The following is a 26,838-nucleotide window of genomic DNA, read 5'->3' as shown; positions in this document are numbered from 1 at the left end:
AAACCAACATACAAAAATCAGCTTCTGTACACTAACAATGAAATATCTGAAAGAGAAATAAAAACGATCACATTTATAATAGCATCAGTACAGTAAAATAGCTGGAAATAAATTTAACCAAGGGGGTAAAAGATCTATACACTGACCATTGTAAGACATTGATGAAAGAAATTGAAGACACAAATGGAAATATATTTCATGTTCATGGATTTTAAGAATTAATATTGTTAAAATGTCCTTGCTACCTAATGCCATGTATAGATTCTCTAATCCTAATAAAAATTCCATTAGCATTTTTCATGGAAACAACAGAATCCTAAAGTTTTTGTGGAACTACAACTTACCCAAAAGGGGCAAAGCAACCCTGAGAAAGATCAAAGGTGGAGGCACAACCCTTCCTGAATTCAAACTATATTACAAAGGATAATAATCAAAGCAGTATTGTATTGATATAACAACAGGCACAAAGATGATTAGAATATAATTTAGAGCCCAGAAATAAACCCATACATATATGGTCCACTAATATTTGAGAAGTAGAATCAAATATAACCAGGGGAAAGGATGGTCTCTTTAAAAAATGGTGATGGGTAAACTGGATATTCACATATAGAAGAATGACATTGGACCCTTTCTTATGCCACTCACAAAATTAACTAAAAATGGATTAAAGAGTTTAATGTAAGACCCCAAAATATAAAACTCCTAGAAGAAATCATAGGGAAAAAGCTCTTTGACATTGATTTTGGCATCACATTTTTGGATATAACACCAAAAGCATAAGTAACAACAAGCTAAAATCAGTGGGACTACATCAAATGACAAAGCTCCTGCACAGCAAAAGAAATGATCAACAAAATGAGAAGGCAACCTATGCAACGGGAGAAAATATCTGCAAACTGTGTCTGTGATAAAGGGCTAAAACCCAAAATACATAAAGGGCTCATACAACTCAACAGCAAATAACAAATGATCTGATTTAAAAATGAGCAAAAAGTCCTGGCTGGTATGGCTCAGTTGGTTGGTCATCATCCAGCAAACTGAAAGATCATGGGTTCGATTTCCAGTCAGGGCACATGTTAGGTTGTGGGTTTGGTCCCCAGTCAGCGCACGTGCAAGAGGCAACTAATTGATGTTTCTCTCTCACATCAGTGTTTCTCTCTCATGCCAATGTTTTTCTCCTCACTTTTTCCCTCCTTCCATCCTCTCTAGAATCAATTAAAAAAAATGGGCAAAGGACTTGAATAGGGATTTTTCCAAAGAATATATATAAATGGCCAACAGGTACATGAAAAGGTGTTCTACATAGTTATCACCACAGGAATGCAAATCAAAATCACAATAAATATCCCCTCACACTTATTAGAATGGGTGTTAACAAAAAGATGAGATAACTAGTGTTGGTGAGGATGTGGAGAAAAGGGAACCCTTTTGCACTGCTGGGAGGAATGTAAACTGCCACAGCCACTATGGGAAAACACTATGGAGGGTCCTTAAAGAATTAAAAATATAACTGCCAATGATAGGACAGTATCACTTCTGGGTATTTATGTGAATGAAATAAAATCACTACCTCAGAGACGTACCTGAACCCCCATATTCAATGCAGCATTATTCACAATAGCTAAGACATGGCAGCAACCTAAAGATCTATCTACAGATTAATGGATAAAGAAAATGTGGTAAATACATACAATGAAATATTATTTAGTCATAAAAATTAAGGAAATCCTGCCATCTGTGATTACATTGATGGAACTTGAGGACAGCACACTAAGCTAAATAAGTCAGAGAAACTCAAATACTGTGTGATATATATCACTTATCTGTGGAATCTAAAAAAGCTGAACTCACAGAAACAGAGAATAAAAGGTTGGTTGCTAGGTGACAGGGAGTGTGAGAAATGGGGTTAAAGGGTAAAACTTCCAGTTATAATATGAACAAGTAGTGAGGATCTCATCTATGTCATGATGGCTGTAGTTAACAATGTTATATACTTAGAAACTGCTAAGACAGTGTATCTGAAATGTGAAGTGATGGAGACTATGTGAAGTGATGGATGTGGTACTAACCATATTGTAGTAATCATTTTGCAATATGTATGTATATCATATTACCACATTGTATACTCTTATACAATGTTGTGTGTCAATTCTCTCTTAAAAATCTGAGAAAATAATATAGTTCAGTCAATGTAAATTTTAAAAATCTGTCTTTTTAAGTAACAATTCTATCTTTCTAGCATATTTCTATAAAAAGGGAATTATAAAGTGACATTTCTCCTTCTCCAAAGATAAATTTAATTTTAAAATATAAAAAACTCCAGAGAAACACTCAAAATACTAGAAATAGGAGGGAACTTCCTTAACCTGTTAAGAGATATCTATGAATATGTCACAGCTGACATCATATTTAATGGAGAAAGACTAAACAGTGTTCTTCCTAAGAGGAACAAGGCAAGGTTATCCAGTCTAATCACTTTTATTCAACATTTTACTGGATGTGATAGCTTGGGAAGTTGGACAAAAAATGAAATGAAAGATACCTAGATTGTAAAGGTTAAAGTGAAACTATCTCTATTTGCCAATGACATGATTTTGTATATAGAAAATGCTAAGGAACCTAGTGAAAAATCTATTAGAACTAATACACAAGTTCAGCAGGTTTGCAGGATACAAAAACATACAAAAATCAATTGTATTTTGCTACAGTAGCAATGAGAAAACAAAAAATGAAGTTAAGAAAGTAATTCCATTTATAAAAGTATCAGAAAGAACAAAATACATAGAAATAAATTTAATAAGAGAAGTGAAAAAACAATCTGAGAATGCTAAAACCCTGTTGAAATAAATTAGAGAAGATTCAAATTAATAGAAAAACATCCCATGTCCATGGATTGAAAGACAATGTTGTTGAATTTAAGTTGAAAGTATGACCCAAATTGGTCTATAGATGCTTTTCAAAATTTTGGCTGTTCTTTTCCCCTTGAAACTGTCAAGCTTATCCTAAAATTCACATGGAAACTCAAAGAATCCTGAATAGCCATTCAATCTTGATTAACAAGAACAAAGTTGGGGAATTCACACTTGCCAGTTTCAACACTCGCTACAAAACTAGTACTCGATAGCAAAATACTGGCATAAGGCTAGCCATACAGATCAATGGAATAGACTTTTTAAAAAAAAGATTTTATTTATTTTTTTTAGAGAGAGGGGAAAGAAGGGAGAAAGAGAAGGAGAGGAACATTGATCAGTTGCTTCTCCAAAGCCCCCAACTAGGTACCTGGCCCACAACCCAGGCATGTGCCCCCACTGGGAATAGAACCAGCGACCCTTCAGTTTGCAGGCCAGCACTCATTTCACTGAGCCACACCAGCCAGGGCATGGAATAGACTTGATATTTCAAAAATAAACTCTTATAGTATGTTAATTTGTTTTTGGCAAAGGTGCCAAGACCATTCAATGGGGGAAGTAATAAGTCTTTTCAACAAATGGTGTTAGGAATAGCCACATGCAAAAGAATCTGTTAGTTCCTTACCTAACACTATATAAAAAATTAACTCAAAATGGATCAAAGAGCTCTTTCTGCCACCATAATGGCTCTGCATATCCCACAGAAAATGCCGGGTGAAGCCAAAGAAACTATCTCTGTTACAGAGCAGGAGTTGCTACAGCCCCATGCTGAGACAAGGTCTCGAACAGAATCTACAGTGATGAATCAGTATCAGAGCTCCAGCAACAAGTCTACACAGGCAACCACCCAATGAGCCCAGCAGGCAGCAGCAGCTGCAATTGATGAAGGACCAGTCAGTAAAGCCAAGAGCTGAGTGAAAAGAAGGCACAGAAAGGTATGTGCAAACTGGGTCTTTGACAGGTTAACAGGGCTTGCTAGGGTCACTATGCAGAGATCTAAGAGTATCCTCTTGGTCATCACAAAACCAGATGTCTACAAGAGTCCAGCTTCAGATACCTACATAGTTTTGGGGGAAACCAAGGTCAAGGATTTATCTCATCAAGCACAACTAGCAGCTGCTGAGAAATTCAAAATTTAAGGTGAAGGTGTGTCAAATATTCAAGAAAACACATAGACTCCAACTGTAAAAGGGGAGAATGAAGAGGAAGAAGTTGATGAAACAGGTGTGGAAATTATGGACACACAAGTAACCCAGTCTGAACCCAAGGTTCAGACACCCAGTCTGAACCTTGAAGAACAACATGAATAATATTGAAAATGCTATTATGGAATTAACAATGTAACCATCTAAAAATGAGGAACTTTTTTGGTATTTCAAAAGAGTAACTGCAGGCTGGTTTGAAATTTGTACTGTTTTTATTATTAATAAAGGTATGGCTTCTTGTGGGATGAATAAAATGGATCAAAGATATAAATGAAAGAGATGAAACTTTATAACTTAGAAGAAAACATATGAGTAAATCTTTATGACCTTGGATTAGGCAATGGCTTCTTAGATTTGACACAAAAATCATGAGCAACAAAAGAAAAATAGACTGGGCATCATCAAAATAGAAAAAAACAACAACTTGTGCTTCAAAGGAGACTGTCAACAAAGTGAAAAGATAACCGTAGAATGGGAGAACATATATTCAGATCATGTATCTGATAAGGGACTTGTATCTAGAATACATAAAGAACTTTCAAATCTATGATAAAAAGATAAATAACCCAATTAAAAATGTTAAAGGAGCTGAATAGACAGTTCTACAAATAGCTGGTAAGTATAAGAGAAATGCTCACCACCCTGGCTGGTGTGGTTCAGTGGACTGAGTGTGGACCTGTGAACCAAAAGGTCGCTGGTTCGATTCCCAGTCAGGGCACATGCCTGGGTTGTGGGCCAGGTCCCCAGTTGGAGGTGTGAGAGAGGCAACCAATCAAGGTATCTCTTGCAAATTGATGTTTCCTTCCCATTCTTTTTCCCTTCCTTCCCCACTGTCTAAAAATAAATAAATAAAATCTGAGAGAGAGAGAGAGAGAGAGAAAGAAGGAGAGAGAGAGAGATGCTCACCATGATTCCATGATTAGCCATTAGGGAAATGCAAATCAAACCCACAATGAGATACCACCTCACACTCACTAGGATGGCTATTATAAAAAAGACAGATAATAGAAATCATTTGTGAAGGCACAGAGAAGTACAGGAAATGCCCTAAAGTAACAGCTGGGCTCAGATTACAAAGGAGCTGGATGTCTTCAGATACAGAGAGGCTCACGCCTCAGTGGGAGGGAGTTTTCCAGACATTGGAACTTGATGATGTGTCTTTGCTTGTTGGATCTGGAAAGCATTTCCATGTCTAGAAATATCACAGTTGGCATGACAAGGTTTCTGAAGGCAACTGAGCTCCAGCAGAGGCAGGCCCTGGGGACGTTTTCTATGTTTGATCTAAATGGCTTCATGTTGTCTTCAAAGAGGATGACAGTATTTAAGTTAACAGTAACCTTTAAGAGTTGCCACTGGGTTCACAGGAGTTGCCACAAGGGTTGGTGGGAGCACACAGTTTGCAGGGGAGTTTGCGAGCTCCATACCTCCTCGATTTCCATGTCACTTTTTTCCTCCCGTTATTCTCCTTGCCTCCTGACTATTGCTTCTCATGGGCTCCTCATCCTTTCTTTAAACATCGGTGCTCCTCAGGGTTTCATCCATTGCCTGCCTCTTTTCTCTTATTCTATTATTTGTTATTCCTCTACAATTTCGACAACTCCCTTAGTTTTACTTTCCAAATCAATGCTGGTGATTCCCAAATCTCTATTTCTAACCTGTATTTCTCTCTAGAGTTTTCTACCTACATATTAATTGGTCCCCTGATGGTTATACACTCTGGTAGCTGGCAGGCACTACAGACTCAGTGAGATCTTTCTCTGACATGTTTCTTCTTTCACATTTGCTGAAGTTGTTGATACTGCTATCCCTGTCGGTACCCAAGAGAAACTGGGAGCTGAAGCAGTTGTCTCGTCTCCATGTGCTCCTCCACCTCTTCAATCTACTACCTCCATCCTGATCAGGCTGCCATCATTTCTTGTCTACACAGGCTCTTCAATAGTCTTCTAATTAGTCTTGGTGAGTATGTTTTTTTTTTTTTTCTTCTCTTCGAATGCCTTCTTCCCAGTGCTGTCAAGATCTGAAAGGCCCATCAGTTCCCTGCTACTACCCACCAGCAGACTGTGCTCTCTGGCAGAGAGCACAAGTTCCTCCACAGTGCACGCCAGGGTGGCTGGGTTTTGGGATGGCTCTCCAGCCTTTTCTTTCATCTTTTCCTGTTAGTGTATTATGTTCTGTTAATAACACGGGGCCTCTGTTTCTTAGTATTTCCTCCCAAGCTTGGCCATTGTTACTCTTTGACCAAGTCTAATCAGTTCATAGATGGTAACTAGCTGGTGATCTTTGGTAGAAATAGTTATAACAGTTATTTAGGTTAAAAAGATGACTTACCTTTTCTTCTTTACAACATTTAATAAGGATTAGCTTTTGGAAAGAACTTAATTGTGAAAGCCAAATATCAATCTTTACGGCCTCATTCTCCTGTGCCATGAGTTGCTCTTCTTTCTCCATGTTGATATATCCTTCCCATTCTTGTGGGTTAATGGAAGTCTCAAAAGATCCTGGAAACATAATTTTAAAAGATGCTTTAATTACAGTTGTTTTGACTTTGAAATTAAATAAATGCAGTTGGTAATTTAAAAACCTGTACATTTACTATCAGTTTTTTCTACAGATCTAAATATATCAATCTCCTCATACCCAACCTAATTAAAGAACAAAATATTAAAATCAGATGGGAAAAACTTCAACAGAAAATTATTTACAAAAAGCAAAACTAAAAGAAAATAACAGAGGCTAAAATAAAAGGATGCAGAGAAATACACTAACCAAATACAAACAAAAAATTGAAGTGATAAGAGTAACATTGCATAACTTAGAATTCAAGGCAAATACCATTAAATGGGACAAATCACATCAGTTAGATTAAAATACAAACCTCATAATAAAAAGCAGAATAAAATGAAATGATGTGTCCCAGATAATAAATAGCATAAGAATACATCAATCACTGCTGGAGGTAGAATAAAAAGCAGGTATAATAATTGTGTTAGGAAATAACATACCATTATCAGTCTATGACAGACAGATGAAGCAAATGGAAAATTCTGGCATATATAATTTGAACAATGTAAATAATATATGACCAAATCAACATATATAATACAGTTTATGCCCTGATAAGCATAATACATTGCTTCCTACTACCCCTGGAATATTATAAGAAATAGGCTTGCATTTCACATAAGGGTTAGGATCCTACTCAGCTCTTACAATGGTTATAACATGCAGTAAGAATTAGTGTTGAAATTCCTCTAGATAGAGGGTGCACAGAGTGTTTTGAGCCTCTCGGCTAGCTTCAACCACCACTGGTTGTGGTGGCTAGCCAACACAGCCAGTGATGAAACAGGGTCAAACATTAGGCAAAACAGTTGGCTTACATTTTAGGCTATAAAACTACTTTCTCCAGGTGGTCTGTTGGGGTTTTCCTCTGACGGTCTAATAACAGCAATCACAGAGTTGTTGATAGGAATTTAGTGACACCTAAGACCATGGCCCTGCAGTAGTGTGCACCTCTGCAAGACTTCTAATTTCCTTATGGAATACAGACAATTACATGGCATGGGACCACAAGGTCCAGCACACCACAGTACTCTTTGGTTGCAGGTGGCTGCAAGCTCATAGGTACAGAGAACAGATTGGTAGTTGCCAACAGAGGTGGAGGAGTGGGCAAACTGGGTGAAGGGAGTCAAAAGGTACAAGTTTCCAGTTATAAAACTAAATAAGTCCTGGGGATGTAATGTACAGCATGATGACTACAGTTAATCATACTGTATTGTGTATTTGAAAGTTGCTCAGAGAGTAAATCTTAAAAGTTCTTATCACAAACAGACAAAAATTTTGTATGCATAGTGATGGATGTTAACTGAACATAGAGTCTTGCATGCAAGAAATGTCACGTTCGGAATATTTTACATAAATTGAAGTCTAAATAAATTACAAAGAATCAATTTTATGCAGACTATGAATGTAATTTCTAGAACATAACTATTAATAAAAAATATAGTTTCAAAATATCCTAAATGCTTTCAAACTAAATAGTATACTTTTAGAATTGAAAGGGCTACATATTAAAGTTGTGGGGGGAAATTAACATAGGATATTATAGTTCAGAGCAGTCATTACCTCTGGGGAGAGGGTAAGGGTCCTGTGAAGGAGTATGAGAGGATTCTGGGAAGCTGAGGCTGTTCTAGTGCTTGATTTGGGGAGTGGCTCATGAGTACAGTCAGTTTTTGACAATCAAGTTGTACAATTTTGATTTTGTGCACTTCTCTGTATGCATGTTACCCTTCAATAAAAAGATTAAAAAGAACTATGGGATGCAGCTAAAGCAATTCTTAGCAGTAAATGTATGTATATTTAAAATGGGTGTAATGCAGTAAACATGAAATATTGAAATTCATAGGCTAAGCATTCAACTCAAGAAATTAGGAAAACAAGTCATTCACAATTTCTTAACAATAGGAAATTTCCTAGTGAAAATGACTGATATTGTAGAAAAGGTTAAAGGAGACAAGTTAGGACTGACGAGCTAGTTTACAACACTCTATAGCAGATCCTTTTGCCATATTACCTAAACATATGGAAATAGGTTTTAACAATATATATTGTGTAAGTCCTGCGAAAATTGGAAGTGATTCCTCTAAGTCACAGCATGTGAACCACATGGGGGTAAGCAGCCAGGGAGCTTCAGGCTTAGGTGGGCGTTCCTATTATAAGAAAGAAAACAATAATGATTCACAAAGACAACCACAAAATAGGTTTTCACCTAGTCTAAGTGAAAAATTAAGCTCTAATAGCATGCTAAAAACAACCATTTACCTAGAACAAGTAATAAGATATGGTGAAATTGAAATGGTATGGAATCAATTCTATCTGTAGACCTTTGCTACAAAGGTCTGATGTCTATTTCAGCATCTTTGGTTATGTTTTGCTTGTTTGTTTTGTTGATTAGGCTGATAGTGACAAGAGGGGAGAGGGGAAGGAATTTCAGGGGAAAAGGGGAAGGGTTTGCAGGAACAAGTATAAAGGACACATGGACAAAAACAAGAGGGGGTGTGGAAACAGGAGGGAGGTGGGGAGGGCTGGGGGGTGGGCTAGGATGGGAGTAAAAGGCAGAAAACTGTATGTGAACAAAAATAAAAAAAAAGTGCAGCTGATGGAAGTTTTCTGGTAGACATTGCAGAAAGCAGTTGGTCTGGTGGAGGGTTAACATCAAATCTGTTAAGTCTACTTCCAGCCTGTTCTACTCCTTTAAAAAAAAATATATATATATATATAATCTTTATTGTATTTTTTCCCGTTACCATTTAGTCCTGTAATAAACCCTTCCCCTCAGCAATTGCCACGCTGTTGTCCACGTCCACGAGGCAGCCTATTCTTAATGTACCACACCAGTCACTCCACCCCTAAGTATTCTTACAGTTAATGTTTTTTCCCCCCTGGATTTTGTCTCCAAATCAGATTTCCAGATGTCCTTCCTCTATGAGATGGGGGAAGAGGGAAAGCTGAGTAGAAGGCCACTATTAATAATAGCAAGACAAATGACAATCTTATTCTAGCAGGGTTGAGGGTGTGTCTAAGCATTTCATAGGTTCCTAGAAATTTTCAGGAAAAGTATTAAGCTGTCTGGTATTAGACCATGAAGCACATTCATGTGAGCAAACAGTTTCAAAAGAGACAGAAACAGCTGTGATTGTAGACTGAAACTCGTTCTTCAAAAATCTGATGCATATTTGCCTGAGATAACATACATTTTAAAACAGTTTTAATGAGATGGAATTCACACACCACTTCCATTGACCCATTTAAAGCATACAATCTAATGTATTTTAGTAAATTCACAAATATGTACAATCATCACCACAGTCAATTTTAGAATGTTTTATCTCTTCAACTTCCTATGTACTCTTTAGCTATTACCCTCCTGTTTGTCTATGCCCACCCAGCCCTAAAAAATGGCTAAACTGCTCTCTGTCTCTGTAGATTTGTGTATTCTGGACACTTCATATAAATCAAATTTCATAATATGTAATATTTTGTGACTGACTTCTTTTACTGAGCTTAATGTTTTCCAGGTTTATTCAATTTTTAAGGTTGTGGAATGTATTAGTACTTCATTCTTCTTCTTTTTTTAAGATTTTATTTATTTATTTTTAGAGAGGGAAGGGAGGGAGAAAGAGAGAGAGAGAGAGAGAGAAACATCAATGTGTGGTTGCTGGGGGCTGTGGCCTGAAACCCAGGCATGTGCCCTGACTGGGAATCAGACCTGCGATGCTTTGGTTTGCAGCCTGCACTCAATCCGCTGAGCTACGCCAGCCAGGACATTCTTCTTTTTAAAGTATATTTTATTGATTATGCTATTACAGTTATCCCATTTTTTCCCCTTATCCCCCTCCACTCTGCAGCCCCGCCCCCATCTCCAGCATTGCATCCCCATTTCATGTCCATAGGTCATAATATAATTTCTTTGGATTCTCTATTTCCTATACCATTCTTACCCTCTGTCTATTTTGTACCTACCAATAATGCTTCTTATTCCCTGTACCTTATCCCCCATTTTCTCCCCTCCCTTTCTTTGCTGAAAACTCTCCATATGATCTCCATTTCTGTGATCCTATTGCTGTTCTATTCATTTGTTTAGCTTATTTTTGTTTTTAAGTTCAGTTGTTGATTGTTGTGAGTTTGTTGTCATTTCACTGTTCATATTTTTTACTTAGATAACTCCCTTTAACATTTCATATAATAAGGGCTTGGTTATGATGAACTCCTTTAACTTGACCTTGTCTGGGAAGCACTTTATCTGCCTTTCCATTCTAAATGATAGCTTTGCTGGATAGAGTAATCTTGGATGTAGGTTCTTGCCTTTCATGACTTTGAATATGTCTTCCCAGCCCCTTCTTGCCTGCAAGATTTTTTTTTTGAGAAATCAGCTGATAGTCTTATGGGCACTCCTTTGTAGGTAACTGTCTCCTTTTGTCTTGCTGCTTTTAAGATTCTCTCCTTCTCTTGAATCTTGGCTGATGTAATTATGATGTGCCTTAGTGTGTTTCTCCTTAGGTCCAACTTCTTTAGGACTCTCTGAGCTTCCTGGACTTGCATGTCTATTTCCTTCACCAGATTGGGGAAGTTTTTATTCCTTATGTTTTCAAATAAGTTTTCAATTTCTGGCTCTTTTTCTTCTCCTGGTACCCCTGTGATTCAGATGTTGGAATGTTTAAAGTTGTCCCAGAGGTTCCTAAGCTTCCTTTTTTTGAATTCTTATTTCTTCATTCTGTTCCACTTGAATGTTTATTTCTCCCTTTTGTTCCAAACTATTGATTGAGTCCTGGTTTCCTTCCCTTCACTGTTGGTTCCCTGTACATTTTCCTTTATTTCACTTTGCATAGCCTTCACTTCTTCCTCTTTAGGATTTTGTGACCATACTCAGTCATTTCTGTGAGCATCTTGATTACCACTGTTTTGAACTCTGCTTCTGATAGGTTGACTATCTTCTTGTCGTTTAGTTGCTTTTCTGGAGCTTGGATCTGTTCTCTCAATTGGGCCATGTTTCTCTGGCTAGGAACACCTGTTATGTTGTAAGGGGAAGGGCCCTAGGTATTTGCCAGGGCAGGGCAATCCATATTCCTGCATTGTAGTGTTGTATGTAGGAGAGGGGTCAGAGAGGGAACAATGCCACTTTCAGACACTTCCTCTACTACTCAAAAGTGAATTGGGCTCTTCTGGTGCTGATTCCCAGGTGGGTGGATTTGTGTACATTCCAGGGCCCTGTGGGTCCCTCCAATGGACTTTCCCATGAGACTGGGAGTTTCTCTCACTGCTGTAACCCCTACAGGTATCTGTCTGTCTATCTGTCTATCTATCTATCTATCTATCTATCTATCTATCTATCTATCTATCTATGTGAAGGGAAGAAGAAAGAGAGGGAAACATCAGTGTGTGGTTTCCTCTTGCACGCCTTCTATTGGGGACCTGGCCTGCAACCAGGCATGTTCCCTGAGAATTGAACCAGCGACCTTTGTTTTGCAGGCCCTTGCTCAGTCCACTGAGCTATACCAGCCAGGGTCCCCTACAGGTTTTAACAGGTTTTGAGGTTTCACTTCCCCTCACTGGAACCCTGGGTTTCATGTTCTGTCCCGCTCCCCAGTTTTTCCTCCTGGTTTATCTGCACGTGAACGTCAGACCACCTGGTCTGCCAGCCTCAGCCTTGCCGAGAATCCTCTCTGTTCCTGCTGCTCATCTCCGCCCCTCCTACCAGTCTGAATAAATGTTTCTTCTTTAACTTCTTGGTTGTTGGACTTCCAGGCAGTTTGATTTTCTGGCAGTTTTGGTTGTTATTTGTTTTTAAATTGGTTGTTGTCCTTCGTTGTGTGAGGAAGCAAAGCTTATCTACCTATGCCTCCATCTTGGCAGGAAGTCCACATTCTTCTTTATAATTAAATAATATTCCATTGTATGGATATAGCACATTTCACTTATCCACTGAACAGCTGATGGACATTTGGGTTGTTTTTATCTTTTGGCTATTATGAATACTGTTGCTATGAATATTCATATACAAGTTTTTGTGTGGACATATGTTTTCACTTCTCTTTGGTATGTATCTAGGAGTGGAATTGCTAAATCATATGGTACTTCCATGTTTAATTGCTTGAGGAGCTGCTACATTGTTTTCCAAAGAAGCTGCACTGTTTTTGCTCTCACAAGCAGTTTATGAGGTTCTAATAGCCATTGCAGTGAGTGTGAAGTGCTATCTCCTTGTGGTTTTCATTTACATTTCCCTGATGAACAGTAATGTCAACCATCTTTACATGTGCTTAGGCATATCTTCCTTGGAGAAGGCCTCCTCAGGTCCTTTGTCTATTTTAAAATTGGGTCATCTATCTTTTTATTATGGAATTGTGAGAGTTCTTATATAGTCTTGATCCAAATCCTTTATCAGATATGATTTACAAATATTTTCTCACATTCTGTGGGTTATTTTTTCATTTTCTTGATAGTGTCATTTGAAGCAAAAATATGTTCATTTTTAAAATTTGTTATTATTTTTAATTCTCACCTGAGGACACATTTATTGATTTTAGAGGGAGAGGAAGTAGGGGAGAGAGAGAAAGAGAAAGTGAGAGAGAAATATTGACATGACAGAGAAACAGTGATCAGTTGCCTCCTATATGAACCTGGACCGGGGATTGAACCCATCACCCAGGTGTGTGCCCTGACTGGGGATCAAGCCTTCAATGTTTTTGGCATATGGGATGATGCTCCAACCAAATAAGCCACCTGGCCAGGGCAAAAAGATGTTATTTTTGAAGTCCAATTTATTTTTTCTTTTGTTGCTCATGTTTTTGGTTTCACATCTAAAGATCCATTATAAACCTGTGGTCATGAAAATTTACTCCTGTGTTTTCTATTACGAGTTTGGGCCTTATATTTAGACTTTTGGTCCACTTTGAGTTAAATATGGTGTGATCTAAGCAACTAATTTCACTCTTGCACGTGGCTATCCAGTTGTCCTAGCACTGTTTGTTAAGACGACTTCTTTTTTCAATAAATTATCTTGCCATCCTTTAAAAAAAACCAGTTGACCACAATCATATGCTTTTATTTCTGGCTCCTCAAATTTGATTCCATTTATTTACATATCTGTCCTTATGCTAGATATGCTGCTTTGAAGTAAGCTTTGGGGCCTGGATCCGTGCAATTCCATGTGAATTTTAGAATAAGCTTGTCAATTTCTACAAAGAAGTCAGCTGGGGTTCTGACAGGGATTGTACTGAATTTGTAGGTCAATTTGGGGGGTATTGTCATCCTAACAATATTAAGTATCCAATCCATGAATGTGGGGTGTTTCTCCACTTATTTAGATCCTCTTATGTCTTTCAACATGTTCAGAGTATGAGGAGTGACCCCCTAAAACAGAATTTATTCATAAAAAATTGTGTATTTATTTTTACATGTTTAAACTTCTGTCGCCTTCAAAGTACTCTCCATTTGATGCAATACACCTATCAAGACTTTTTTTCTACTGCTGAAAATAGTTTTTGAACTCTTTGATTTTGATGCCTTTTAGTGTTCGTGCTGATTTTTGTTTCACCTCTTCCACATCAGCAAAATGGTTCCCTTTGAGGGCTTTTTTTTTCATCTGGGAGACAAAAAAAAAGTTGCTCGGGGGAAGATCACGTGACTAGGGAGGGTAGAACATGGGTGCCATGCCATTTTTGGTCAAAAACTGCTGAACATGAAGCGTGGTGTGGGCAGGTGTGCTCATAAATCACCCACTGTGAAATGGGCAAATGCTGTGGAAGAGTCTTCAAAAAGAATTCCCTGAAGCCTAATGCAGCCTCTCACAACAATGCCAAGAGGCACATAGATACAGATGGGTTCCTACACCATTCACCTAGTGAGTGAAACCTGCACTACTAGGGCCCAATCTGCCAGAAGAGAATTCTGTTTTGGGGGTCTCCCCCTGAATAAATTAGAACTTCCTTTGTTAAATTTATTTCTAAGTATTTTAATTATCTCTGATGCCATTATAAGTGGAATTGTTTTCTTAATTTTATTTTCATCTCATTCATTGCAAGTGTATAGAAGAAATACAAATTAATTTTGTATATTGGTTTTGTACCTGCAATTTTGCTGAATTTTTTATGAATTCTAATAGTTTTTAAGAAGGTTCTTTAGTGTTTTCCATACACAAAATTTTGTCATCTGCAAATAGAGATAGTTTTACTTCTTTCCCAAGTTGGATGCCTTTTCATTTTCTTGCCTAATTGACCTGAGAAGAATCTCCAGAACAACATCGAAAAGAAATAGTTAGAGCAGGCATCCTGTCTTGTTTTTGCTTTTAGAAGGAAGGAATTCAGGCTTTTACCTTTAAGTGTGATGTTAGCTGTGGGTTTTTGTACATGCCCTTTATCTAGCAGAGGAAATTCTCTTCTATTTCTAGTTTGTTGAATGTTTGTATGATGAAAGGATGTTGGGTTTTGTCAAATGCTTTCTGTGTCTACTAAGATGATCATGTGGTTTTCTTTTTTTATTCCACTGGTTTATTGATCTATTGATATGGAGCACTTATGATAAAAATGGAAAATACTAGCATTAAGATACTAATAAATAAATAAGTAAAGTAACTAGATAAAAGATATCTCCCAAACAAATTTCTAAAACACAGATGGACTTGGGCTTTGGAAGTTTAGACACAGGTTTGAGTCAGACTCTGTCATGCATTAGTTATATGATTTTGGAAAGTTCTTTAAGCTCTCCAAGCCTTGGGAAGACTATATACCAGGCTGTTAACAAGAGTGCTGTGAGGAAAGAAGGGCCTGGCTGAGTCACCAACTAATAGTCAGCAGCAGAGTGAGCTGTGTAAGAAGATAAGCGTACAGATGGCAAGCGTTCAAATCCTGGCTCCAAACTGAATTAAGTACAGGTTTGTGATCATGATAAGTTCTTTAATCTCTTGGTGACTAATTATCTTATCAGCAGACTAGTGATAAAATTAGGAACTCACATAAGAAGACTAATGAGAGGAATAAATGAGTCGATATACTTCCATAGCAAGCCCTTTGTACATATTAACTGTGATTATGAAGTTAAGACAGCATTAAGCAAGGATTAATAGAATATGGATGCATGCAGGATGGGTGGCAGTTGGAGAGGCAGAAGCATCTGGTGCCAATGTCTTGCCTGGGCTTGACCTGAGAGCATAGGGCACTGGGAGTCAAGCAAAAGCATAAAGTCCAACCTCCCAGTGATACACTGAGGTTCCAATACTGGCAAACAGGTGCAGGTGTCATGTCTGCAGGGCCAAGGGTAGGGCTCAATATTGGCAGGATGGAGCCAAGAGTTTAGAATGGGGCTACGTGGGGACTGCAGGCAGTAGTTGGGGGGACAATGGCTTAATTCAAGTGCACCAGGTTTATGAGGTTGGAGCAAGTTAGATAAAAGGATGAACACGAAGGAAACTGCAGCGGAACTCGTATTCCAGTATTACAGAAGGTGGCAGTCAAGTTATATTACTCCCATACTTTATAATGACAGATGTATCCAGGAAGTAGAGGGTCATGATTTCACAAACAGTGTTTCTAAATCTGTGAATTACAACTTTTATTGCCCTTTAACTCCTCATATTTGTAAGATGGTCAACTTTTAAAAACATGTTCACCTTCTTCTAGCTCACCGGCTACTCCCAACATCCCTTTTCATATATCCCTTTATGCATCCCATTGCTGCATGAAGAGGATAAATGTCACCACATTACACAGCACCCAGAGTCAGAGCTAAGCTATAGCCTGCGCCTGCTGACCCCCAGTGCCCCAACACTGGGCCCCACAGCCAAGTGTATCATGGTGGTAGGTGCTTGTGGGCTCTATCCAGAATAACATTTATAATCTAAACTTGAAACAGGTACCTTTTCTAATCCTGCAGAACCTCGGAGAAAGAAATTCCATTCAGCATCAGTTAAGACTCCTTGCTGACGCATGATCTCAACACAGAGCATAAAGCTGTAGATGAGTTTATGCTGTTCAAAAAGTCCCCTTGCAACGTTGACATAGGCAGTTAGGAGGGTTTGTTCCAGTAGTATTTCCATGCGCTGCTTCAGATCGTCCGCCTTCGCAGAAGTTTCAATTGTCGTGTTGAACAACTGTGGGAAGGAAATCTCTGTCAATGCCTTGATTTCATTCATTCTCTGTAGAAGAAAAAGAAATCTCTGTTCCTCACCTCCCTCCCTCCTCTCATTCAGTGAACAAATAGCAGCACAGGAAATGGATACTCTACTATGAAAAAATCCAGAATTCACCCCAAATTGATATGTGATACTTATTTTTTGCATTTCCCTGTCTCTCCCCATATTTCAGAAATGGACCAATGCCACACTCCTGACAACATCCATACGGCATCATCTCGATGAGAGACAGAACGTTGAAAATGGAGGTGAGCTGGCAGAACCAGTGTTTTCCTGCCCTTGGCTCAGATGTGATAATCACTTTTGGGTGAGAGATGAAGGCCAAGATAAGGTCATATACTCTTCTTGGCCCTTCCCCAAGATAATTTTTAGGGTGTGAGAAGAATGTGCCAGAATTTTCTTTGAAATTTAAAAAGGACCAGTTTTACAGGAGACGTCCTTCCTCCCTGTTTCCTCTCTGGAAATTTGAGAGCAGGCCTCCTGCCCTGGAGGTACCTCACATACCAAGGAAACTGGGAAGGCAGCAGAGATGGTGTCATCGAGGGCTTAGGCATGAGAGGCCATTTCCTGCAACCTACAAGTAGCATGTGAAGAAGATCTAAAAATTTCCAAGCTACATCAGGAGGCTTGAGCAGAGCCTGAGCTCATGGGCTTGTCTGAAAGTTATGGGGAAAGGGGAGCGTACAGCAGAGATTGGGAGGGTCTCACGAGGGCCTAGAGGGGTATGTGACTTCAGTCTCAAGAGATCCGGAGCACAAAGTGAGATGAAGCATATTGCTTTGGGTGGTGGGCTTCTCTCTCCTGCTGGAGTCTGATTCTCAGAAGGCAGGATTGAAGCCTCACCCACCCCTGTCTTTCCTCATGATGCTGAGAACCATGTAATACTTCATTAGTGTTTCAGGAATGAAGAGTCTGTTTTTAACCCTCCATACAAAAGCTGTTGAAACATTCAGTTTTTATGACCCTGGACCAAGTTTTGTTTTTCCTGTAGACATCTTGTTTCCTACCCACATGAGGCATAGTAAATATGTTGGATGGAAGACCGACACAAATTGTCAGCTCCTTCTCCCATTGAGGAGTGGAGTCTAAATCCCTACTCCTGAATCAGGCTAGCCTTGACTCAGCTGACCAAGAGATTGCAGTAGAAGTGATGATGTATCTCTTCCAAGGCTGGGTCTGGGGAGACCTTGAAGCTTTCACCTTGGTTTCTTGGAACGTTTGCTGTGGGGAGGCACCCCCTTGGAACCCAGTTGCCATGTTGTGAGAAGCCTGAGACACATGGAGAGACCAATGTAGGTCACGATCAACAGCCCAGCCATGTGAGTCACCAGTGTGGATGTCCAACCTATTTGAGCCTCCAGATGACTGTAGCCCCAGAAACAGAGTTCAATAGAAATGATGGCATTTAAGCTGGGAGGGAGGGCATTCTAAACAGAGGGAGACCACAAACATGAAGCTCCCAGTGAGTCTGGGGAATGTAAATGATCAATTTGGCTGCTGCAGGGGGTAATGGGAAGTGTGGCTCAAAAGACAAAACAGTCACAGGTTGAACGTGACTTTGGAGTGTAAACTTTTTGATAGGTAATATTGGTAAAAATCCATTTAGGATCCCAGGTGTGTGGAGCAGTGTTTTGAAAACTGTGTATAGATTGGCCTGGCTTCCAGTGTGAGAGCCAGCACCAGCTAAAGGTATCAGGGCCTATACCAGGAAGCAAAGGTGTGCTGCAGGGAAACACAATATACCTAAATTCTCCACTGTTTTCTATTGTGAGTGGCATATGTGGAGAGGCCTTTGTTGAGTTGTGCTGTGGGTGTGAGCACAGATGATTAGAGAAGCAAAAGAAAGCTAAACCACTCTGCATTGAAAAGACAACAATATAGACAAGAGGGGAGAGGAGCTGACAGATGGGAAAACTGAGAGAGTGAGGCTGGATGTTGGTGGGCTGAGATAGAGAGCTCACGGGTAGCTGAGAGAAATCCTGGAGGTAAAGAGAGGGACCATGGGCGGGGGGGTGCTTGCTAAGGTTTGCCATGTAATGAGTGATGCAAACTCTCTTCCCTGGAAATCTTCAGGTGAACTGACATTGCTTGCAAAAGATTTGTGACACTGAATTTGCTTTTGGGAGACATGGAATGCTGCCACAAAGAAGATGACAGCTGGAAGTACCTTATTCATGACACCTCAGGTGAAACTTAGCTGTGAGTATGAGATGAAGTAGGGAGATCACCATAAAATAAGAAAGTCTTACAGTAATGTGATAAAAGTGGGACAGGAACAAAGGAAAGCTCCTCTAAATAAAATCCTGGGATGGGAAGATAGCCAGATGTATAAAAAGTTCTGGGGGGAAAATAAACACAGACCAATTAATCATTTAAGCATCAGTGCTGTCAGAGACTTGAGATAGGACATGATAAACACTAACAGTGGAAAGGAAGCTGGATTACTGTAGAGAAAGTAATAGCATGGAGCTGTGGCTCTTAAAAGAAAAAAAAAAAAGGAAAGACAGGCAAGAAAGAAAACAAGCAAGCCGGTTAGTCAAGGAAGCCAAGAGGAAATCTTCCTTTTTTCCTCCTTGTAGTGTTCTGAGCATCCTGGGCACTCCCATCTTTAGCAAACATGGCAGGTGGAGCTGCTTTTGAACAGGACATCTGAACCCAAACTCCTGGAGGATTTAACCTGACAAGCAGACTCATGATTATCTGAGGCAAGAAGAAACTCAAAGGAAACTCAAAGGAAAACCAAAGAAATAAATTTCACTAACAACACCACAATCACACTTACCTGTTTAAAATATTTTAATGAATACTGATACATAGGATCTATTTCTGAGAGGCTTGCAATGACGAAGTACATAACAGAACCTCGAGTGGCTATTGGACGATACTTCTCACGAGCAACGTTTATCATCATTTCAGTGGACTCTGCTTCCTTCAGCCTGATTTTAATGGCACCAGACGTGATCTGAATAAACAGAGGGAAACAAGTTCTTAAGGGTCTTTTTTTAAAAAGAAAGATGGGACTTCTGGCCAAGATGGAGGTGTAGGTAGACACACTGTGCCTCCTTGTACAACTGAAAGAAGGACAACAGCACATTTAAAAACAAAAAACAACAGAACTGACAGAAAATTGAACTGTATGGACATCTGACAACCAAGGAGTTAGAAGAAGAAACTTTCATCCAGACCAGTTGGAGGGGCAGAGATGGGCAGCCAGGGAGGAGAGGACTTGAGGCAAGGCAGCGGCTGGAGGACCGAATTAGGTGGTGGCTTGCAGACAGGGTGGTCCCACATTTGAGTGCAGATAGATGGGGAGGAACAACTGGGGAGCGAGATAGACTGCACAACCCAAGGGAAATAAAGTCTCAAAGATTCTTACTGAAAACACCTTTGGGGGTTGAGGTGGCAGTGGGAGAAACTTCCAGCTTCACAGGAGAGTCCGTTGGAGAGACCCACAGGGTTGTAGAACATACACAAACCCACCCACCAGGGAATCAACACCAGAAGAGCCCAATTTGCTTGTGGGCAGACAGGGAAGTGACTGAACACTGGCAGAGAGAGGAGCCAGTGGCACTGTTCCCTCTTGGACCCCTCCCCCACATACAGCATCACAAGGTAGTGACATGGGTTGCCCTGCCTGGTGAACACCTAAGGATCCTCTCATCACTACGTAAAAAGCCCTCTGAGACCAAAAAAAAAAAAAAAAAAAAAAAAAGGGCCCAAATGAAAAAATAGTTCAAAGCTCCAGAAAAAATACCACTAAGCAACAAAGAGATAGCCAACCTATCAGATGCACAGTTCAAAACACTGGTTATCAGGATGCTCCAGGAACTCACTGGGTACTTCAACAGCATAAAAAAGACCCAGGCAGCAATGAAGGTTGCATCATGTGAAATGAAGAAAAATCTACAGGGAACCAATAGTGATGAGAAGGAAACCATGATTCACATCAACGGTTTGGAGCAGAAGGAAAAAACATTGAACTAGAACAGAAGAAACAAGAATTCAAAACAATGAGAAGAGGCTTAGGAACCTCCAGGACATCTTTAAATGCTCCAACATCTGAATCATAGAGGTGCCAGAAGGAGAAGAGGAAGACCAAGAAATTGAAAACTCATTTGAACAAATAATGGAGGAGAACTTCCCCAGTCTGACAAACAAAATAGACTTTCAGGAAGTCCAGGAAGCTCAGAGACTCCCAAAGAAGTTGGACTCAAGGAGGAACACACTAAAGCACATCATAATTATATTAGTCAAGATGGAAGATAAGGAGAGAATCCTAAAAGCTGCAAGAGAAAAGGAGACAGTTACCTACAAAGGAGTTCCCATTAGACTATCAGCTGATTTCTCAAAAGAAACCCTACAGGCAAGAAAGCGCTGGAAAGAGGTATTCAAAGTCATGAAAGGCAAGGTCCTCTATCCAAGATTACTGTATATAGCAAAGCTATCATTTAGAATGGAAGGGCAAACAAAGTGCTTTCCAGATAAGGTCAAATTAAAGGAGTTCATCATCACCAAGCCCTTATTATATGAAATGTTAAAGCGACTAATCTAAGAAAAAGAAGGTAAAAAATATGAACAGTAAAATGACAACAAACTCACAGTTATTAACAACCGAACTTAAAAAAAAAAAAAGAAAAACTAAGCAAACAACTAGAACAGAAATAGAATCACAGAAATGGAGATCACATGGAGGGTTATCAGCAGGGGTGTGGGAAGGGTAGGGAGGGGGAAAAGGTACAGGGAATAAGTAATATAAATGGGAGGGTACAAAATAGACACAGGAAGGTTAAAAATAGTATAGGAAATGTAGAAGCCAAAGAACTTACATGTGTGACCCATGGACAAGAATTAAAGAGGGGGAATGCTGGTGGGAGGTGGTGTTCAGGGCAGAGGGGAATAAAGGGGGGAAGATGGGACTATAATGGCATAATCAATAAAATATATTAATTAAAAAATGGGATTTGGGGAATATATCCAGTTAGGTCTGGGAAACAAATAAGGACATAATGAATTAGTGATTATAATAAGGGGGTCCCCAGATAGAATGACTGAGCCTGAGGACTCAGTGGCCCCCTACTCCCTGAACTGACCTTTCCTTCTAGAGTTAGAAGTGGGCAAATGGGAACAGGCAATTTAAATAGCCTTGAAAAAACTGGAGCAGTACTTTTCTGAGACTTGAATCTGAACTACTTCTGAAACAGAAACACTAACACAGTACTCCCAATTGCTCCCTGATTGCCTCATGAGCAGTCCTAAAATGACCAGGTTTACATAATGAAAGGGAAGAGGGACACTGCCCAAAAGAGGTGACTAGAGAAACGCTGGAAGGAGGTGGTACCACAGCCCACTCTGGAATACCGAGGAAGACTGCATTTTCCTCTCCTTCCCTAGCATTCGAGGGTATAGGCATAAGGAAACCTGGGGATGGAAGCTGTTGTTTGTGAAGGGTTGTAAAGTGAAGTAAGTTGAAGATTTTTTCAGTGTCTTAGTTGTTCTCATGCTTTTCTGTATTTTGGTCTGAGGCCCAGGGGGAACCTTTCAGCAAGTGGGCTTTCCAAGATTCCCTCTCTGTCTCCCTCAGTCTCTCTCTGTTTCTGGCTGTCCCTGTCCTCCCCGCAGCTGCATTTTTTTCAGTGGTGGATATCCCTGGGTTGGGAGATGCTTTGTCTCTAGAAAGTCAAAGGGTCTAGGTCAGGGACCATACCAAAATCACTGTGGGGACCACTGCTCAGTATTTGCTGTCCTACAGGGAGAGCTAAAGGGGACCCTCGGATTTCTGTCTAGACTCTTACTGCCCAGTAGAAACACAATGTGAGCCACATATATAATTCTAGCTTTCTAAATTTATTACAAGTAAAATGAAATTTAACAATATATGTTATTTAACCCAGTATAACCCAATATATGTTAGCTATAAAAACATATAATTCAAGTAAAAATTATTGAGATTTTTTTTTACATTTTTCATTGTTTTTGGCATCTTGTGTGTATTTTACACTAAAACACACCTTAATACAGAATAGCCATATTCAAGTGTTCAATAGCTGCATGTGGCTAATGTCTAGAGTGTGTACCCCATTCACTAGGAAAGGGAAGGGAGAGGCTCAGTACAGAGCTGTGTCCGGGAATCAAAGGCTCAGACTCTCCCCGTATTGACCCCTTAGGAACCGTAAGGGACAAGGAAGGGAAGAGCTGAGTGGGGAACCTCAATCTTAATACTGATCTCAACTGAAGCTTTTATATATGAGCAGAAAAAAAGGAAGTTGAGCAGGTGGATCATGAAGACTGGCAAACAATTCTTTGTTCTTTAGGGAACTTAAGGCCTTGACAGTGCAGAACCCAGGGCTAAAGTGAAAGCAAAGAGGACACTTACTTCCTTTTGCTAGGGAATATTAGAAGACTATGTACTTCAGGTGAGTTTAGTAACTACTTATAGGTATTATGCCCTACAGACTTAAGGCTTCAGCAATGGTTAGGGAATATGATACATATTTTTAAATGAGGGTTTTGGGAGTTTAGAGGAGCATAAACCTTGGGTGGGAAGTGGCAGGAAATACAGCCCAGGATCTATCAGTCCTATCTCTGCCCTATAAAAAGGCTATCCTCAAGGCAACTGCTCACAAATGTAAAGAAACTAGCTTACAGATAACGAAGGCAGTCAGAACACATGTATTAACCTTTAATCCCTGCTGAAACCACAGTGAAATGATAGTAAAGGAATTTTAAAAAGCAGTGCAAACCCAAAAAGGAGAAATGGAAGAGGAAATATCAATACAATTTTGAGAACTGGAAAGCAGACAGAAGAATGGTAATGTCTTCACAGACCCAGGGAAATGGATTCCTAAACTGGCAAAGGGCAGAGCCAAGAACTCACCCAGTTTATAAAACAGAATCCCCCTCAAAGGCTAAGCACCACTGAATGTGGTAAGGGCCTAGAATGAGAATTGGCTGATAGACTCCCATGTCATCTCCCTACACCACACAGCCAGGGGATTGTTCCTTCCCTACCCTGGCTGAAAAATAGAAGTTTCACCCTGAGGAAATTAAGAGAGAGGAATTTTTTTTTTTTGATGGAAGAAAATGAGGCACAGTTGATGGCCAAATTGAGAAACTATACTGAGAAGAGAAAGATTAGGTAAATGTGTGAATGCTGGGTTCTAAGACTGAGCTTTTCTCTTCTCAGCCTCCCAAAACACCTGCAGCCAGATCTTCACACTTCCAGGCAATGTGAACCATCAGGATATAACTATAGCGGGAGGCTGGGGGATGGGAAGTATGTGTGTGTCAGAGGTTTAGGTACCAGTTAATGTATAAAAAGAAAAACTCAACTTGTGGTCAAGATGGCGGAATAGGTAAACATGGCTTGCTTTCTTTCACAACCACATCAAAATTATCACTAAACTATGTTGGAAACCACCCTGCCTGGTTTCAGAAGCTGTAACCGCTCCCCCCCCCCCCATGGCTAAGGCTAAGTGAGCCACCTTTGGACCATAAGCCACTAAGGAGACAAAGCTTATCTTCCTGGCAGGAGCACTGCTTCTGCTCCTTTTTCTTCACCCTGCCTGGCCCCCAATGCTTGATCGGTTAGCCAATGACGAGTAAGATTCCCCAAGGGGGGAACAGCCTAAGACAGGCATGATCATGGGGAGGCCCCAGGGAAGGACTTGGGGGACTATAGTAAAATGGGGTGATAGACCCTCGACCCTCAGCTTTGACATAGCTTGAGTCCTCATTCTGTCTGCAAGAAGTCTCCTCTTGGCTGCCTTACTTCCCTTGCCTGACTTAAGCCTGAAACAATGCCTTAGCCTGAGACAGTGCTGGTGGTGGGTGTCACCCTGTGCTGGAAAGGGTGGATTCCTTAGGGTAATCAGGCCTAAGAAAGACTATGTAAAATCCTGTGAAACCTGCTTTGTTTAGAATTCTCTCAATTAAATGATAAGGGTCCAAACAAGAAGTGAGTTTGTTCCTCAAAATTTTATGGCTCTTCAGCTATCTGACCCTGACTCAAAATAGGCCCTCAGAGTTCTTTGTATGTTATCTATTGTTTGATTCTTACTGCCTGATAATGGTTAGTGAGGAATACATTTACCTGTATTCCTGTGCAAAAGAAACCCAATAAAAGCCCATTGAGGAAAAGGCTCTTGGTCCTTCTCCTTTGAGAGATTGGCCAACCTTCCTCCTCAAGCAGATCATGTCTTGGTAGACTTATTCTCATCTGTGGCAGTCGGGGTGGGGGGGGCCTGTGGGCAGAGCCCTCCCACCCAAAACTATAGAACAACCATCATTCAGAACCATCAGAAATCAAGCAGAATAGAAGTCCTACAACTACAGAATTAAAGATACCACATTGAGACTGGTACGAGGGGTGGAGTTGTGGAACAGCTGGTCCCTTACCCATGTGTGGCAGATAAAAATTGGTTTGGATATCTCAGGAGTGAGGGGTTCCAGCCCTACACCAAGCCTTCCAGCCCAGAGTTCCAGTGCCAGGCACTTTACAGCCATAACTTCCGGCTGTAAAAACCAGCAGGGATTGAAGCTGTAGAAGACAGATACTTGTGGAGTCCCAGGCAGTTGCTCTTAAAGGGTGTGCACAAAGACTTACTTGAACTCACTCTCTCTGAGCTCCAGCATGGGGGAAGCAGATTGAAAGGCATCAGAGACATATGGGGAGGAACTGAATTGTCCAGCATCAGGGAGAGAGCTGGGGGTCAACTTTCTCCCAGACAGAAGTGCTGGCAGAGGCCACTGTTTCTTTTTTCTGAGCTCTCCCCACGCAGAGCCACAGAGCTGGCAGGAGGGCACCATATCTGAGACTTGGTCAGTATGGCTCACACTGTTTTCCCCACCCTGGTGAATCCCTGAGGCCTGGCCCCACCCAACTTTTGGGCCCATCCAAGCTGTTTCCAGTGGCTTTTCCATACAAATGGCTGGTCTTGGCCCATCTGTCAGATTTTTCTAAATTGTCTCAAACAAGAAGCATCTGGCTTCAGCAAGCTCCATACCTCTCACAAAGTTTCCCCAGGCCCAGCACTAGCAGCAGCCAGCCTTGGTTCACAGCTTGGCCTCTCCTGGGCACCTCTAAGCCCAGCACAAGTAGCAGCCATCTGTAGATCACTTCGTAGCTTATGCTGTGGAACTCCAAAAGGAACACAGGCAGTGGCTGACCTTGGATGTACCAACAGCAATCAAGGCTCAACTACAACAGGAGGGTGTACATAGCCCACAGAGGGAGTGCACCTCTAGTACCCAGCTTGGGTAATAGGGGAGGCTGTATCAGTGAACCCTATAGGACACCTACTATATTAGGCCACTCTGCCAAGTCTGGGAGATGTAGCAGCTCTATCTAATACATAGAAACAAACACAGGGAGACGGGCCAAAATGAGGAGACAAAGAAACATGGCCCAAATAAAAGAACAGAACAAAATTCCATGAAAAGAACTAAACAAAATGGAGACAAGCAGAGTTCAAAACACTGGTTATAAGGATGTTCAATGAACACAGTGAGAAACTTAACAGCATAAAAATATTCAGTCAGACATGAAGGATACACTAATGGAAATAAAGAACAATTTATAGGGAATCAACAGTAGAGTAGGTGAAGCCAAGAATCAAATCAGTGATTTGGAATATAAGGAAGCAAAAAAGCCCCCAAACAAACCCAAACAAAGACAAAAACAAACAAACAAAACAACCAATCAGAATAACAAGAAGAAAAAAGAATCCAAAAATATGAGGATAGTGTGAGGAGCCTCCAGACAACTTCAAGCATACCAACATTTGCATCATGGTGGTGCCAGAAGGAGAAGAGAGAGCAAGAAATTGGAAACCTATTTGAAAAAACAATGAAGGAAAACTTCCTTAACTTGGTGAAGGAAATAGGTATGTAAGTTCAGGAAGCACTGAGAGTGCCAAGCAATATCAACCCAGAGGCCCACACCAAGACACATCATAATTAAAATGCCAAAGTTTAAAGATAAAGAGAGAATCTTAAAAGCAGCAAGAGAAAAGCAGTTAGTCACTTATAAGGGAGCTCCCAT

The 26,838-nt window shown here is 40.2% G+C and overlaps 1 protein-coding gene and 1 pseudogene across 2 annotated transcripts in view; one reads left to right on the top strand and one right to left on the bottom strand.

The window, feature by feature from the left end:
• Window positions 1–26,838, bottom strand: part of DNAH6 (dynein axonemal heavy chain 6) — a 259,454-nt gene that overhangs the window by 48,305 nt on the left and 184,311 nt on the right. For both annotated transcript variants that reach the window (XM_036028222.1, XM_036028224.1), the window contains 4 exons: window positions 19,582–19,761; window positions 16,524–16,757; window positions 8,688–8,823; window positions 6,446–6,615 (listed from right to left, as the gene is read on the bottom strand). In XM_036028222.1, coding sequence (XP_035884115.1) covers window positions 6,446–6,615; window positions 8,688–8,823; window positions 16,524–16,757; window positions 19,582–19,761 — 720 coding nt within the window. The remainder of the gene's footprint in view (window positions 1–6,445; window positions 6,616–8,687; window positions 8,824–16,523; window positions 16,758–19,581; window positions 19,762–26,838) is intronic.
• Window positions 3,535–4,365, top strand: LOC114500281 (annotated as a pseudogene).

Source organism: Phyllostomus discolor, chromosome 6 (genome assembly GCF_004126475.2).
Source record: "Phyllostomus discolor isolate MPI-MPIP mPhyDis1 chromosome 6, mPhyDis1.pri.v3, whole genome shotgun sequence".
In the NCBI taxonomy this organism is placed as follows: domain Eukaryota; kingdom Metazoa; phylum Chordata; class Mammalia; order Chiroptera; family Phyllostomidae; genus Phyllostomus; species Phyllostomus discolor.
The sequence above is the reverse complement of the archived record's forward strand: the minus strand, read 5'-3'. Positions and strand labels throughout refer to the sequence as shown.